We start from the raw sequence: 15,233 nt of genomic DNA on the forward strand, positions 1-15,233 counted from the left end.
TGTATGTATGTATGTATGTATGCTGGGTTTCATTTGGAGAGGTTGAACTTGATGGACTTTGGTCTTTTTAAAACCAACTTAACTATGTAACTATGTTACCCTAATAGCCTACCAACAATGGTTGAGTTTATTTTCTATATAGACTGTGGGGTACAGTATTTGAGCAGCTCTTTGCCAATGGGATGTCTCAGTCTGCCCTGACCGATAATCTGACTCCGTCTCTTATCACATAATGACCAGAGCATAATTATAGTCTGATAGTGTAGTCATGTATTGGGCAGCCTTTTTAAATACATTTGAATTGCTTCAAATAGAACTTATTTTAATGGAAAAAATTAAAGCATTAATCCAATCACAAAGCAGAGATTTGTAAACTGAAAATATTTTATTTACAACAAAGAAGTCTCCTGTAGCATAAGGATTATTCACGCAAGTCACCTAGTTAATTTTGCCTTTGCTGCCAACTAGAACCAGAAAAAGACACAAACATTTACATGCCTACAGGAAATTGAAGTATAAATACATGTTGCACTGTACAGATTTTAATGTAGCAAGCTTACACTCCCTGTTTTCACCAGATTTAACAACACTCAATATTCTTGGTTAATTCTAATGACTCTTGCTTAAAAGCGAGAGTGTTCAAGAAGATGAACCAAAGAATTAACAACAACAGACAGCAGTGTTCGCCATCAGAACCTGGGCTCCAGGTCACCCACCAGATCACCCAAAGCGGATTTATTTCCGTTTATAATTTTACAACTAGTAGGAGTATATAATGTAATTACTAAAAGTACTCAAAAATAACTCAATAACACTGAATTGGCAATGAGTTAAAAATGTTCTTTTGTACACAATTCCTTTCATAAACATTTCTGAAATAATAGTGAATGTGATCTAACAAGGCTATGCACTCACAAGGGTTAAAAATCCCTGAAAGACTTACATGGGACATGGTAAATCCTGCCCCAAAGAACTGGTAATTGGTTGAATGCATAGGGCCTGCCAATACTGCATTTATTATGGGTATTATTAATAGTTTTACTGCAGATATATATATTTAGAAGAGAGAAAGCAGAAAGTATAATGAGCGTTCGCGGATATATGAATAGGTGAATTTATTGAAATTTTACAAAATCCCCCACTTCAAAGTGACTACTGGATAGAACCAAAACATGTTGATGTGGGGGATTTTGTAAAGTTTCAATAAATTCACCTATTAATATATCCGCGAGCGCTCCTGATACTTTCTACTATATGTTCCAAATAATCAAACGTTGAGTAACAGAGAAATCCAAAGAGGCAGTGCGAGCTGCTCCAAAAGTGTTTCATCACACAACATGTTTGGGCTCTAGGCCCTTTATAAACGGTCTAGAGCCCGAAAGTGTCACTTGATAAAGGGTCTAGAGCCCGAAACATGTTGTGTGATTAAACACTTTTGCAGCAGCTAGCACTGCCTCTTTGGCTTTCTCTCAGTTACTCAATGTTTGATAACTACTGCTACACCTGAGGTGGGGGTGTAAACTGAGATTGAGAGCTGAGATTTCTCCAGTTGTGCAGTCACCTTAGAGAGTTGGGTGGGTCAGCTTGCCACTTCATCACTCCCCCATCAAACCACGCAGATATTACAAATTTGATACACCTGTGATTTGTTGCTGCTAAAAACTTACCTTTAAGCACTGTTTAATGAAAAACTGCAAAAAAGAGTTTGTACATGGTGGTAAAAATTGTAATATCCAAGTGTCGAACCGGTTATACATGGTTTTAAAAAGTGCGTTGTTTGCAAGTGAGTTCTGAATATAACAAATCTGCTTATAAAAAGGAAGGTCCAACTCATTATTTGTGCTCCTTGGTGGGTGCGTAGTATAATTCCATTGGTTTGTTTACCTTCCAGTATTTCTCACTGACTAGTTCCAAGGAAAATGAACCATTCAGCACCTATAAAGAAGATATCCAGTCAGTGTGCATTTGAAACCAGACAAGAGTTGTTAACAGAACAACCACTAGAGCTGTTTCAGTTAAGTGTTTTAGCTTTGCTGTTCTGCTTCTCAGTTTACTAGCACATATTACCGCACAAATGATACATATACAGACTATATGCTCAATCATAGCCAAAACATGCTGAAGTACAACAGCTGGAAGGCCACAGGTTATACCTACCCATCCTATAAAAAGGCAACAATCTCTTAAAGACAAAATTTGTAATTATGAAGCATATAAACAAATCAACTATGTTTTCCATGTACTGTTACTATCATAATACAGGATTGTCCTATGAGCTTTTAATTATTGTCTGCTATAGGGATTTTCTATTAAAGCACAGCAGCTAGAAAACAGGGGTCAGAAAAAGAATATGGACTGCTAGAGGCCAGCTAACAAGTGAATTTGATTACTTCTATCTATATGCTGGAAGATCAGCTGGTTTGGCCACGTCACCAACACATCTTTGCTCAATTTAGTGGGCAAACCTGTTCATGCTTCAGGTCAACAGGAACCATATACATAAACTAGCAGGCCGTTAAAATGTAATTTATCACTTCAGAGGACTCATTTCCACTTCTCAGTCCAATAGTGATAACTCTTGCATCACTCCAGCCAACTCTTGGCATTGCACATGATGCTGTAAGGTTTGTTTGCCTCTGATCACCCATAAAAAACCCATGCTCCCTACAAATAGTTTTTGTGCTAGTGTGGCTTTCAGAGACCGTTTGGAACTCAACATTACGTGTTCCAAGTAAATAAAGTGTCATTTCAGATCAACAGTCAATGTTTGCCTGTGTACAGGCACATTAACAATTCATGTGCTTTCTTATATGTTCTAAAAGCAAGAAAAAGTCCCAGGTTAAAACAGATACTTTGGCAAACAAAAGACGAGGCCTATTACCATTACTGGCTAGAGGGTTGTTGTTTTTTGAAGCTTTTACTTGCTACTATATTTCTGTTTTCCTATCCAGTCACCTAAAAGGTAGGCAGATGTCATTCCCACATTTAATTTGTGTTTTCACTATGGATGTTAGATATGGCAGTTGGCTTAAAGGAACAGTAATAAAAATATAATGAAGTGTTGCCCTGCACTGGTAAAACTGGTGTTGCTATGTAGCAACGGGGGCAGACATTCAAAGGAGAAAAGGCTCAGGTTACACAGCAGATACGTTCTGTAAAACATATGTTATCCACTATTAATTCTGCGCCGTATAGCCTTTTTTAAATTTCTGCTATTGCTACACAGCAGCTTCAGTTTATATGAAATATAGTCTTGTTTCTGAAGCAAGCATATCGGTTTTAAGTAAATATTTCATTTACTTAAAAATACTTTCATTTTTTGGTGTTACTGTTCCTTTAACTAGAAAGAGACGGTAATACTTACAGTGAATTGTCCGTTTGCTGTAGCAATGTATATAGTGTACTGTTTCTCACTCGCAGCATTGAGGCTCATCTCATTGTTCTCTCCTTTGCTTCGAAATTCTTCTAAGGCCAACCTCACAGCTAAATATTTTGATAAGTGATCCACTGTGGCATTGCCTGAAGTCTTTATGAATCTGTGTAGTTAGAAATAATGTTTTACCAGAGTTCAAATAACATACGTTTATATCAAATCTCAGCGGATCTTAGATATTAAGAATGGCAATTAAACTTCCTTTACATTTTTATTTAGAACTTGTCATAGCTGCAGTAAGAAGGAAATGTATATTATTTCCCAATGGTTTATTTCTCTGGCTTAGGGTTGGTGTAACAATTTCAGCCTTGCATGTCACTCCATTGTTCTCAATCTTACTGCAACTTTCTTGATCTGGCAACCACATCTGACAGAATGGAAAAGTCCAATCCTAGCTCCATGAAAGATGTATCTAGTAAGAAACTGATAAATTCTAGTACACACATTTGGCATGTAACATAAAAAGAATGTTTTTTTAGAAGCATCAACATTCAAATGCTGATCATTACTTAGAGGCCTATTTATAAATCGTGGAAACGTATGACATTTCACAAGTCATTTTGCTTTTATATTAAGACAAAAACACTTACCGAGTCTGTGCACTGTCATCTTTTTCCATCAGTGTTGGGTGAGGTCTAAAGACCAACTCAATCTCACTGCCTCCTTCCAAAACAGAATCCATGGATACAGTCTCATTGTTTGTGTCCAGCTCTAGCCCTGAATCATCTGAAGTTTTGGTCCTCTTGTTACTGGGCCCTGCTTCCTGGTTACTATGGACAGAAGCGTTACTGCAGTGGGAACTGTCCGCATTGTCTTCGGCTCCACTTCCGTTTTCTACCTGTGGCTTCTTACCTCTTGGTAACCTATTAGTAAAAAAAGAAGTCCGTTACTAGGTGATGATCAGTCTGTTTATCAAGCGATCTTGGCCAATGATAACACTCAGGGGGTTGGAACTGGACAGTATTCCTTTAAAGACCACCTTAACTGTGTTAAGACATGTAAAGAAGAATTTAGGGGAAACTTATTCCTGCACAGATCAAGTTAACATGATAATGGATTTCCCAATTATGCAGGGGGGAGTTGTTTGAGACAAAGCACCAAATAGAACACTTTAAACATTAACCTGTTCAGGGTTATATATATATATATATATATATATATATATATATATATATATATATATATATATATATATATATATATATAAAAAGAACTTTTGGGGAGTCGGCACTCTCGTCACTAGGTTCAACTTGCCTGGGTGCAGTGTCCAAAATTTTGGAAATAATTATTCAGTAAATATGGTCCGCACTCTCAGGACTTAAAAATTAAATAATGTTTTATTAACAAAAGACTAACGTTTCGGCCTCTCCGAGGCCTTTCTCAAAGTAACAACAGACAAAGAAAAATGCAAATGTATTTCTTAGTTATCTCTTAATGTTTAGTATTGATGTATTTTGAGTTATGCTTTTGGATACATTGAGATGATGACAAGGATGACATGTCAGCCAATTAACTTTTCCCGCCATCATGGGTATTAAATGCATTTTTCATTGTCTGTTGTTACTTTGAGAAAGGCCCTCGGAGAGGCCGAAACGTTAGTCTTTTGTTAATAAAACATTATTTAATTTTTAAATCCTGAGAGTGCGGACGTTTTTTACTGAATAATTTTATATATATATATATATATATATATATATATTATATATATATATATATATATATATATATATATATATATATACAGTATATGTATGTATTTATATATATATATATATATATATATATATATATATATTCAATCCTTCCTCTTTACCTGTTCAGGGCTTGTATCTTCAATCCTTCCTCAATACTGTGACTAAGAGCCTGCTGGTTGTTATGCTTATTAATCCTGGCTAATACTCTCTCCTGGTGAGCTTCATACTCATCCCGACTTGGATAGATTTTGCTTATCAGAGCGTCAAAGTTCGGATCTGGCCGTAGTGATCTTTTGGAAACTAGTTTCTTCCTACAAGTAGGGCACTCTTTGTTTCTGTGAAAAAAAATATTAACGCCAAGTTTTAAAAAACATATATATTTTACTTTCACAATAACACACACAGGGACATATATATCCATTGATGCTAATGAAGCCAAGTGGAACAGACTGTTACAAAAATGATGTCAGGAGACAGGTAAGATGTTATCTTTATTTACATAATAACCTAGAAACATAATACCGTAGAACCCCCATTTTACATCCCCTGATTTTAAAATTTTCCTAATTTTACATTGTTGTTTTGTGGTCCCATCTATATACAATATTATGCATAATACATTTACCTCATTTTACATTTTCCTGGATTTTACCCTTTTCAGGTCCCCTGAAAAGGGTAAAATGGGGGGTTTACTGTAGCAAATTTGCTATATACATACAGTTAGGTCCATAAATCTTTGGACAGAGACACCTTTTTTCTAATTTTGGTTCTGTACATTACCACAATGAATTTTAAATGAAACAACTCAGATGCAGTTGAACTGCAGACTTTCAGCTTTAATTCAGTGGGTTGAACAAAAAGATTGCATAAAAATGTGAGGAACTAAAGCCTTTTTTTAACACAATCACTTCATTTCAGGGGCTCAAAAGGAATTGGACAATTGACTCAAAGGCTATTTCATGGGCAGATGTGGTCAGTTCCTTCGTTATGTCATTATCAATTAAGCAGATAAAAAGTTGTCTGTCCAAATATTTATGGACCTAACTGTAACTCATTATTCCATTAGACTTGAATTAACAATAAAGAAGCCCTGTCTATGGATGCCTCAGCACTATGGCCATCTTGTGACATTTATTGCTGGGCTTTATGTAATGTCACCAGCTGTAGCAGTGAGCAAGTTACACATAGATTAGACGTAACTGATACATCTGCTTTGATCAATCAAGTGGGAAATTACTTGTACTGTATTTCTTCCATGAGGGTTATGGCACATGGGGCTGTTTGAGAAACCCTGAATCATTGGATCTCCACAGGAGTTTTCCTGGTATCCTGGTGGCCCAGTCTCACACTGGACTGATGTTTTCTTGAATTTGCTGAAACCCAAACCAAAATATCCTGCAGTCCTTCACTTACCCACTTCTGAGGGCTGTTATGATGCAGTCAGCACAAAATCGATGCAAACATTCCTTTGTTGTCATTGTGTTCTTCAGCATGTCCAGGCAAATGGGACACATCAGTTCACTGTGCAGACTTCGAGGGGACACCACAATTTCCAGCCCATCAGTTATTGCTTCCTATTCATAAAGGCAAACAACAGATTTCAGTAAGAGGTGCTGGAGTTCTCATAGTAGAACAGCAGAACACATTGCTGATGCGGATTTACCTGTGGTGTCCTCTGCAGCTCGTACAGACTGAGCTCCCATGTCTTGCTCAGTGGCTGGGCACCGTTAATCTGCACTGCCTGCGTCATTTCTAAAAGTTTACAAAAATAAGTTTACTTTTTGTGAATATTTGACATGTCCCAAACTAATGCAATAATTGTGCTGTTATAGCTTGATTGGCCTAAATATCCCAAATAATACCCATGTGAGAGCTTAAAAATGGACTCAAGGGAGAATGCATGCAATTCAATAAAGGGCTTGTTCACCTTCCAACACTTTTTTCAGTTCAGTTGGTTTCAGATTGTTCACCAGAAATAAAGACTTTTTCCAGTTACATTCTATTTTCTATGTGTGGCCATTTTTCTAATATTTTAGCATAAAGTTTCATTTTCATCTTCTAAAGCTCTGGGAAGGTGGGGTCGCCGACCCTGTAAACTGTTCTAAATTGATACATTTCCTAACTTTGTCCCTGCTGAGCAGACTCCCTGGGTTTCATTAAAGGCAGCTGTTAGATACATTGATACATTTAGTTGAAACATTTGTTATCTTTGTCCCTGATGAGCAGAATCCCAGAGTTTCATTAAAGGGCATGTAAAGGCGAAAAAATAAAATCCCATTTTTACTTTCTTTAATGAAAAAGAAAACTATTTCCAATAAACTTTAATTAAAAATGTGTAGCGTTTTTATAAGAAACCTGACTGTATGCAGTGAAATTCTCCCTTCATTTACTGCTGTGGATAGGAATTGTCAGACAGTCCCTAACTGCTCTGCAGGGAAACAATCATACTTATGAACAGCAGGGGGAGTCCCCGTCTTACTTCCCAGCCATGCAGAACCCAAGCAGCTTTGTTTGTTTCCCTGTAGAGCAGTCGAAAACTGTAGAGATTTGTATTGGATTTTATTTTTGCCTTTACATCCCCTTTATTGTTTGCAACTCCAGCTGCAGGGACAAAGATCATGGAGCCAGATTTAAACAGATAAACTGGGATTATATTTGGAGGATTATTTTGCTGCAGCCACTGGTTCTGCAGAGTTGGAGAAAGTTTGTATTAAACAATATAAAAACTATAAAATACACATTTGGTTACATGACAACACAGGACCCAGTGCAGTCTGTATATTCTGATTATTAATCAGTCTTGCTGTATTGGCTTCTGGCAGATATTATGTGACTTGTGCTGTTTTGATCATTTATGACGATCCCTATGCAGCCCAGGCCACACTGAGCATGTGCACAGTCTTGGTCTTGCAAAGATGTTTAACAAAGTTACAAGATGGTGACCCCCTGTGGCCAACTTTGAAAGCATAAATCATTTGTTTGATTGGGCTTGAGGTGCAGTAAGTTCATGTTTATGTTTAGTATACAAAATACAGCATTTCTGGCCTTATTCTATTTTACACTTTACTTCCCCTTTGAAGGCAGCTGTTAGAATTGATACAATAGTTGCTAATACTCCAGAGATGCTGCTGAGAAATGTATCAACTAAATGTTGCAAAATTGTAACAGTTTAGAGTCTAATTAGTGATGTGCGGGTCAGGGTTTCCCTGACCCACACCCAACCTGCTAATACCCGCGCCCACCCTCACCCGCTTCTGGGGGTTCTTTTATAGACCCGCTGATGACGTTGCAATGACGTCACAAAAGGGGCAGGGCGAGCAGACACAACACTATAAAACCGGAAGTCGGATGCTGGCATTTGAAGGTGGCGTGTGGGGAGAGCAGGAGAAGAGATCAAACCCGCACTCGCCCGCCACCCGCGAGGAGCACTGCGAGGTCGACCCGAACCCGCCTGACCTGCGGGTATCGGGTCGGCCGGCACATCACTATTCTAAATCTAAAAACAATTGAACAGAGAAAAGTGTTTGGAAGGCGAACATCCCCTTTCAGACACTTGTATCCACTGCACTTCCACATATCTTCATTCTGCTTCTTCTGATGAATGGCGCACAACTGCCCCTATTAGGGCCGGGGAATCCTTAAACTGGTGGCAGTACCAGGTTTCCCGCAGCGTGTCATATCAATGGGCACACCAAGCTCGCACCCAATAATGCAACTATGGGTATAATATATTTGTCACATTTCTGGTAGTCAAATCAGCAGCTCTTATTAACTGGTCAGCTATATAGAATTGATATTCATGGAGTAGTAGTCTAGACGGACGCTGGCATGATTTTGACACCTAGGGGCAGATTAATCAAGGGTCGAATTTCGAAGTGGAAAATACTTTTGAAATTCGACCATCGAATTGAATACTACGAAATTCGTAGTCGAATTCATAGGATTTTTTTCATCGTACGATCGTATTTCGATCGTATGATTTTATTGTATGGTCATACGATTTTGCTTTGAATACAAAAAACTTAGAAATACGCTCTGAAAGGTCCCTATAGGCTAACATAGCACTTCGGCAGGTTTAAGTTGGCGAAGTATTGAAGTCGAAGTTTTTTTAAAAGAGACAGTACTTCGATTATCGAATGGTCGAACGATTTTTACTTCGAATCGAAGTAAATTCAAAGTCGTAGTATCCTATTCGATGGTCGAAGTATTCAAAAAAAAAAAGACTTTGAATTTCTAATTTTTTTACTTCGAAAATTCCCTCAAATTCACTTCGGCCCTTGATAAATCTGCCCCCTAGCCATGCAAATGATGCCATCCCAAATGTTCAGCATGCCTGAGACACTTCAATGCATTGCACTCCCTTCCACCAAACTCAGAGCACCCTGTCACAATTAGGCTGGAATTACGAAGAAATACACTACATTGTAGGGGGCCATCTTTGTCCTAAATGCAGCCCAACCAGGAATGTTTATAGGTTACAGACTAAACGGGCTCTGTCACCTCACATTATTCAGCCCATGCCTTTGCACCTGGATTGCCATAAATATCCAGTACTGAGTCTGACACCAAAACGTTTGTTGTGTATTTTCCAAGGACTATTGCTAAGCTGTTTTGTTACCTATCCTCCCCCCCTCACGGCTGGTAGTGGTATAGTCCAATGCACAGCGGGAGCCCGGACGCCCCTGCATAAATGGCATTATTCCGTTTCTTTGTTGTTTTACCACTGAATCCTTGCTAGTGTCTTAAAGGGAAACAACAACAACAACGTTAACGACAACAATAATTGTTGTTGTGCGCGTCCCCCATTGTGCTGTTCCTCCCTGTAGAGTAGAATAAGCAGCAGAGAGCACGTACACGCCAACTCATGGCAGCCAATGGCCGCACTCACCGTCTCACTGTACCCTGTGTCCGACCTGCTCCGATTGATGTTTGCGATAGAGACGCGCTGTGTGTTCTACTCCTGTGCTCGGGCTGCCCAATATGGCGCAGGCCCAACAACCTCCGCAATGGAGCTCGGGAAGAGACTGCGCCGTGTGAGGAAGGGGAGTGGAAGGGAAGGAGGGGGCGAGCTGAAAGAGGGAAGGCAGAAAGAGAGAGAGCAGCCACGGAGAGTGAAACGATAGCAGAGGGATGAAGAGTACAGGAGGGAGGTAAGGGTAAATGAAGTGCAGGACTTGGGGGAGCGCCGGGGAAGGTGGGTGAAAGAAGGGGGAGGCTGTATTATTGTTAGAGAGGTGAAACCAGCATTTCTATTCCTATTATTATGATTAGTAAGTGATATATTCCAGACATCCCCCACATCCCCCAGCTGTACAACTCCATGAAGTGTTCAGTAAAGCTGGCCATAGACGTAACAATTACGATCTTTCTTGGAAAAGATCTTTCCAAGAAAGATCGTTCGTTTCAATACACACGTGTAGAGCTGAATCGTCAGATATACAGGTAGATATACGGGAAATAACAATAGAATTCTACCTGTATCTGACGATTCAGCACTAACAATGGCCGATGTTTGGGTCCCTTCAAAGGCACCCGATCAAAATTTTCTGTCCAGCCCGATCGACGGGCTGACTGATATCCAAGTCTTCTGCCAATATCAGTCGGCTCTTTTTCCACCATAAACGCACCGAATATCGGACTAAAATTCGTTTCGTACAATATTATCTGTGCGTCTATGGCCACCTTAACTCCCTCACAACACAACTCCCAGTCCCCCTTTAAGTGGCAAATGAGAGCAAAAAGCGCAATACCAGCCTCTGGGAAATATTTACTAATATGACAGCATTACAGTCATACATTGTTCTTCTTTCCCTCTAGAATCACACTGAGACTGGACTGTCATGGCAACAGCAAATGGGCCTGGGCCACTAGGGCCCTTTTTTAATTAAAACCTATCCATAACCTTTTCAGAGTGGACCTTTTTTTTAGGATTTTTTAATGCTCAGTCAGACACTGAGGTAACTGTATCAGTATGTTTCTCCACAATATTTGCACCCTTATAGATCGTAAGCTGTTTTGGGCAGTTTTCTTTTTGCATCTTGTATCAGTTACTGGTTCTTTTTGCATGTAATCTTGAAATATATACATCCATGTATATATTTAAGTAAATATTTCCCTTTTACATCTCTTGCCTTGAGCCACTATTTTGTGATGGTCTGTGTGCTGCCTCAGAGATCACCTGACCAGAAATATTGCAGCTCTAACTGTAACAGGAAGACGTGTTGAAGCAAAAGACACAACTCTGTCTAATTGGCTCATGTGACCTCACCTAAGAAGTTTAGTTTGGTTAGTTTGTATGCACAGTGAATCGTACGATCCCAGGGTGCTGCCCTTATTTTTTAAAATGGCAAGTTTCTATTTATGATTACCCAATGGCACATACTACTAGAAAGGTATATTATTATTGAAATGGTTTATTTACATGAAGCAGGGTTTTACATATGAGCTGTTTTATACAATATCTTTTTATAGAGACCTACATTGTTTGGGGGGTATAGTTTTCCTTTAAGAGGGTTTACTACTAAAAGTAGTAAAATTTACTGAGCAGTCTTTGTTTTTGTTGGGCTTTATATAGTATAGAGCAGTGATCCCCAACCAGTAGCTCGTGAGCAACATGTTGCTCTCCAACCCCTTGGATGTTGCTCCCAGTGGCCTCAAAGTAGGTGCTTATTTAGAATTCCAGACTTGGAGGCAAGTTTTGGTGCATAAAAACCAGGTGTACTGCCAAACAGAGCCTCAATGTAGGTTGACAATCCACAAAGGGGCTACCAAATGGCCAATCACTGCACTTATTTGGCAGCCCAAGAACATTTTTCATTCATATGTTGCTCCCCAACTCCTTTTACTTCTGAATGTTGCTCACGGGTTCAAAAGGTTGGGGATCCCTGGTATAGAGAGTGGTGTCATAGTAGGTTAGGTTGAAAAAAAGGCACAAATCCATCATGTTCAACCTTTTAAGTCAATATAAAACCTACTAGTTGATCCAGAGGAAGGGAAAAAAAACATTTGAAACCTCTCCAATTTTCCTTATAGGAGGAAAAATACCTTCCTGACGAGATGGCAATCAGACTAGTCCCTGGCAATCGGACTAGTCCCTGGAGCACTTGTACTATGAGCTATCTTCTATAACCCTGTATTCCTTCACTTGCTAAAAAGCCATAGTAGGTTAGGTTGAAAAAAAGGCACAAATCCATCATGTTCAACCTTTTAAGTCAATATAAAACCTGCTAGTTGATCCAGAGGAAGGGAAAAAAAACCATTTGAAACCTCTCCAATTTTCCTTATAGGAGGAAAAATACCTTCCTGACGAGATGGCAATCGGACTAGTCCCTGGCAATCGGACTAGTCCCTGGAGCACCTTGTACTATGAGCTATCTTCTATAACCCTGTATTCCCTCACTTGCTAAAAAGCCATCCAACTCCTTATCTTATGTATCAGCTAATGCGACTGATTCAGGGAGAGAATCAGGCTGTCCTTTCTGATGCCTCACACAGGGCACATACCATTTTGTGCCCTGGCAGTGTCAGACTGTGGGGGGTCTTGGCCCACCGGAGCTACCACTTCAGGGCCCCCTGCACCAACCCAGGGCCCCCCAGCCCAGTCAATAATACCAGTGGGCCCCCAGCCAAAAATCATCTTGGGGCCCCGCAATTGCGCTCTCTACACTGTATCACAGCCCAAATTTTGTGTTCTTAAAGGAAAACTATACCCCCAAAACAATGTAGGTCTCTATTAAAAGACACTGAGTAAAACAGCTCATGTGTAAAACCCTGCTTCATCTAAATAAACCATTATCATCATAATATACTTTATTAGTAGTATGTGCCATTGGGTAATCATAAATAGAAAATGGCCATTTTAAAAAATAAGGGCCGCCCCCTGAGATCGTAAGATTCACTTTGCATACATACAAACCACATGTAAGGTCACATGAGCCAATTAACAGACAGAGTTCTGCCTTTTGCTTCCTCACTTCTTCCTGTTACAGTTAGAGTTGTAGTATTTCTGGTCAGGTGATCTCTGAGGCAGCACAGATAGAGTCACGAAATGGTGGTTCAAGGCAAGAGATGTAAAAGGGCAATATTTATGTAAATATATATTCCAGTTTGGTAAGATTCTTTAATATGTCATTCAATTTGATATAAACTATCTGTTGCTTAAGTATTCATTTTGGGGGTATAGTTTTCCTTTAAACTTACTTGTGGGCTGCTGCTGCTGCTGCTGTCTGAGGTGAGTTTCTGTACTTGCCTTATTGCAGCAGCACCCTTGGAGAGAATTCCACATCTTCACAGCTCTCACTGTAAAAAAAACCCCTTCAGAATATTTAGCCGGAACCTCCTTTCTTCTAATCTGATCTTTCAAGAAAACAGGACATTGAAAAACATCTGAGACTATATGGGTATGTAAATCTGTGCCACAAAAAGAACAAGGTATGCAATAGATAACGTGAATAATGAATAAAGTTGACAATTTGTTTTTCTGTTTTGCTTTTGAGCATATCTGAATATGCAAATTAGAGGTTGGTAACCTCTTGTGTGGGATACAACACCCCTACATGAAATTCATCTGTTTGAAACTGTAATATTTCTCACTCAGTAGTCTTTACATGGCTTTACAAAGTGACAGACATAAGTAGTATTCACAAACTATATCACACTAGCAGCACATGCTAAACCCACCACTAAAATGGTTTGTTCTCAGAAACCACATTGATTTAGTTAAATTAGATGTTCAACATTTTGATATCAATACAGTTTGATCCAACCCTCCATTATGGATGAACCAACATCCACGTCAAGAGGATCGATAAGACTTTTCCAAAATTTTTTATTTTCCACAAAGAAAATATATTAACATTTCCGAGCATCTACAGGTAATAGGAGACCAAGACACATTCTAATATACTGAATAGAAATACATTGAAAGAGAGAACTAAGTGGGGATAGCAATAAGACTTTGAGAAAAAATTAGAAGTCAAACAACGGTGCAAATATTCCACATTGCTGTGTATAAATAAGCTATCCTTAAATGCCTACATAGGAAATGTGGTAATGTTAATGGGGCAAAATTCTACTGTCTTGCACAAAGCTCTGATCCCATCCAGCCTCAAGCCAACAGAACAACTGTGGGATGTTCTGGCATGCTGGCTGAAATCAGTAGTGAATTAATAATGGCTTCAGCCAAGGGCTGTACTCCTTCCATTGATACAACTATTTCTTTGTGTCTATGGCCATCTTTACACTTATTGTAATCTGCCAATGACTGGGAGCCAAGCCTGATACCAAACATTAGCTCTTTTGGCTGAATGGCAGCACATTTTGCAACATCTAGTGAAATGGTTGTCAGGTTGGTTCAAGCTCCCTGTGGTGGTGACAGTCTTGTCCCCCTCAACTTATAACAAGGTTAGAGATAACTGAATGCATTGATAAATAAGCATCTATGACATGAAATAACTATTTACCAAAAAAATTAACCTAAATTACTGAACTTTCAGAGGTATGTAGGAGAGCAAATAGACACATTCCCCATTTCCTAACCTAAATGTCTCAAGACACTAACTCAGAATTTTTATAATTCAGGGGCGTCAAGCCTTGGAGACACCCCAATCACGCCCCCAGCTCTGTTCAATGCAACTTGTTTTTGTTAAAGAGGTGGTTCACATTTAAAGGAGAAGCAAACCCTAAAGTTAAAAAACCTTACCCCCCTACCCTTCATAGACCCCCCTCCCTCCAGCCTAGCTGCTACCCGGGGCAAATGCCCCTAAGTCTTTACTTACCCCTCTGTGCAGATTCTGTCCAGCGGAGTTCACGGGTGTCATCTTGTTCTCTTCGGTAATCTTTGGGATGTAAGTGCGGTATCGGTGCATGCGCAGTTGGAGCAATTTTCTATTTCGTGACAACTGCGCATGTGGCGAAATTCACTGGAATTTCCGAAGCACCAGGAGAAGACCCGAAGATTACTGAAAGAAGCTGAAGATGGCGCCCATGAACTCCACTGGACAAAATCTGCACCGAGGGGTAAGTAAAGACTTTTCCCAAGGGTTGCAGCTAGGCTGGGGGGGAGGGGGTCTATGTAGTCTAGGGTTGTAGGGGTTTTTTAACGTTAT

The 15,233-nt window shown here is 39.5% G+C and overlaps 1 protein-coding gene across 2 annotated transcripts; it reads right to left on the minus strand.

The window, feature by feature from the left end:
- Positions 1 to 372: 372 nt before the first annotated feature.
- Positions 373 to 10,169, minus strand: rnf2.S (ring finger protein 2 S homeolog). Of its 2 annotated transcripts, none has more exons than XM_018261114.2 (7): positions 10,016 to 10,169; positions 6,791 to 6,879; positions 6,541 to 6,701; positions 5,247 to 5,462; positions 4,024 to 4,296; positions 3,365 to 3,536; positions 373 to 1,935 (listed from the first exon to the last, which is right to left on the minus strand). In XM_018261114.2, exons 2-7 carry the CDS (start codon positions 6,875 to 6,877, stop codon positions 1,834 to 1,836), a joined length of 1,011 nt encoding a protein of 336 aa, XP_018116603.1. In that variant the 5' UTR covers positions 6,878 to 6,879; positions 10,016 to 10,169; the 3' UTR covers positions 373 to 1,833. The 2 variants fall into 2 exon arrangements, with proteins under 2 accessions (XP_018116603.1, XP_041417509.1); XM_041561575.1 differs by having other exon boundaries at positions 9,982 to 10,141.
- Between the last annotated feature and the right edge of the window lie 5,064 nt (positions 10,170 to 15,233).

The sequence above is a fragment of the Xenopus laevis genome, chromosome 4S, assembly GCF_017654675.1.
Source record: "Xenopus laevis strain J_2021 chromosome 4S, Xenopus_laevis_v10.1, whole genome shotgun sequence".
In the NCBI taxonomy this organism is placed as follows: domain Eukaryota; kingdom Metazoa; phylum Chordata; class Amphibia; order Anura; family Pipidae; genus Xenopus; species Xenopus laevis.